Source organism: Nestor notabilis, unplaced genomic scaffold (genome assembly GCF_000696875.1).
Source record: "Nestor notabilis isolate BGI_N333 unplaced genomic scaffold, ASM69687v1 scaffold21037, whole genome shotgun sequence".
Taxonomy (NCBI): Eukaryota; Metazoa; Chordata; class Aves; order Psittaciformes; family Psittacidae; genus Nestor; species Nestor notabilis.
This window is the reverse complement of record NW_009937172.1, coordinates 1-1,037: the sequence shown is the minus strand read 5'-3', so window position 1 is coordinate 1,037 and position 1,037 is coordinate 1. Positions and strand designations below refer to the sequence as shown.

General features: G+C 64.2%; 1 protein-coding gene across 1 annotated transcript in view; it reads right to left on the bottom strand.

The window, feature by feature from the left end:
- GMPPB (GDP-mannose pyrophosphorylase B) overlaps positions 1 to 799 on the bottom strand; it is a gene marked incomplete at its 5' end in the record, with an annotated part of 1,351 nt that extends 552 nt beyond the window's left edge. The window contains 4 exon segments of the mRNA XM_010018703.1: positions 131 to 275; positions 371 to 388; positions 391 to 439; positions 516 to 799. Coding sequence (XP_010017005.1) covers positions 131 to 275; positions 371 to 388; positions 391 to 439; positions 516 to 799 — 496 coding nt within the window.
- Positions 800 to 1,037: the final 238 nt, after the last annotated feature.

Sequence of the window (1,037 nt, the reverse complement as noted above, 5' to 3'; positions counted from 1 at the left end):
GGCAGAGCTCTCAGCAAGACCCACACCACCCGGACAGTGTGAGGACAGGAAACCACAGCTCGAGGACAGCAGCAAGGACAGTGGTGGGAAGACACAGAGAGCCCATGACGTGTGCCCAGGGCCAGCGTGCTGGGGGCTGGCACTTACCACCAGCACATTCCCTACAACACCAGGCCCTGAGTGCAGCTTCTCGGGGTGCTGAGCCCGCAGTGCCTGCAGATACATGCACATGCCCGTAAGGAAGTCCTTTGGCTGCCCAATGTCCATCCAGAAGCCTGTGGGAACAGGGCCATGGTGACAGCCATCAGCACAGGGGTGGCAGTGCAGGCAAGACCTCCCCATGCTGCCTGCAGTGTGTGCAGCACCTTACCCTGCAGCTCCATGGCCTTTCCTGCGCCATGGCAGGGAAGATCTCCTTCTCAATGGAGGTGGGGCGCAGCTGCGAGTATGGGGCACAGGGCTGAGCCAGGGGCCTGGACCCCCTGCCCGGCCCAGCCCAGCATCCCAGCCCCTACCTGGATGCGCTGCAGGATGCCAGGGCTGAAGATATAGAGCCCAGCATTGATCTTGTTGGACACAAAGACACGCGGCTTCTCCACAAAGTTGGGCTCCCTCCCCACCCCCCCGTACTTGGCCGGCTCCTCCACCCGGGTCACCACCAGTGAGCCCTCGCCCCCGTGCTGCCGGTGGAACTGGGCCAGCGCCACGAAGGGGAACTCGCAGATCACGTCACTGTTGAGGACAAAGAAGGGCTCCCCACCCTCGGCCAGCAGGTCCCGCGCCAGCGCCAGTGGCCCCGCTGCCCGGCCATCAGTCGCACCATGGGAACAGGGTGAGCCCAGTGCCTAGCCCCACCTGTGCCCATCCCAGCTCCCCAGTCCCCAGTGCCACAAGATCCTCACTCAGTCTCACTGTCCCCGGTCCTTCCTGTGCCTGTGCTGACATCCCTGGTCCCCCTCACCTGCCCGTGCCAATCCTGGTGTACCCCTCACCATGTCCCAGGTCCTCCCAGCACTACCCTCCCTGCTGCCCTGCTC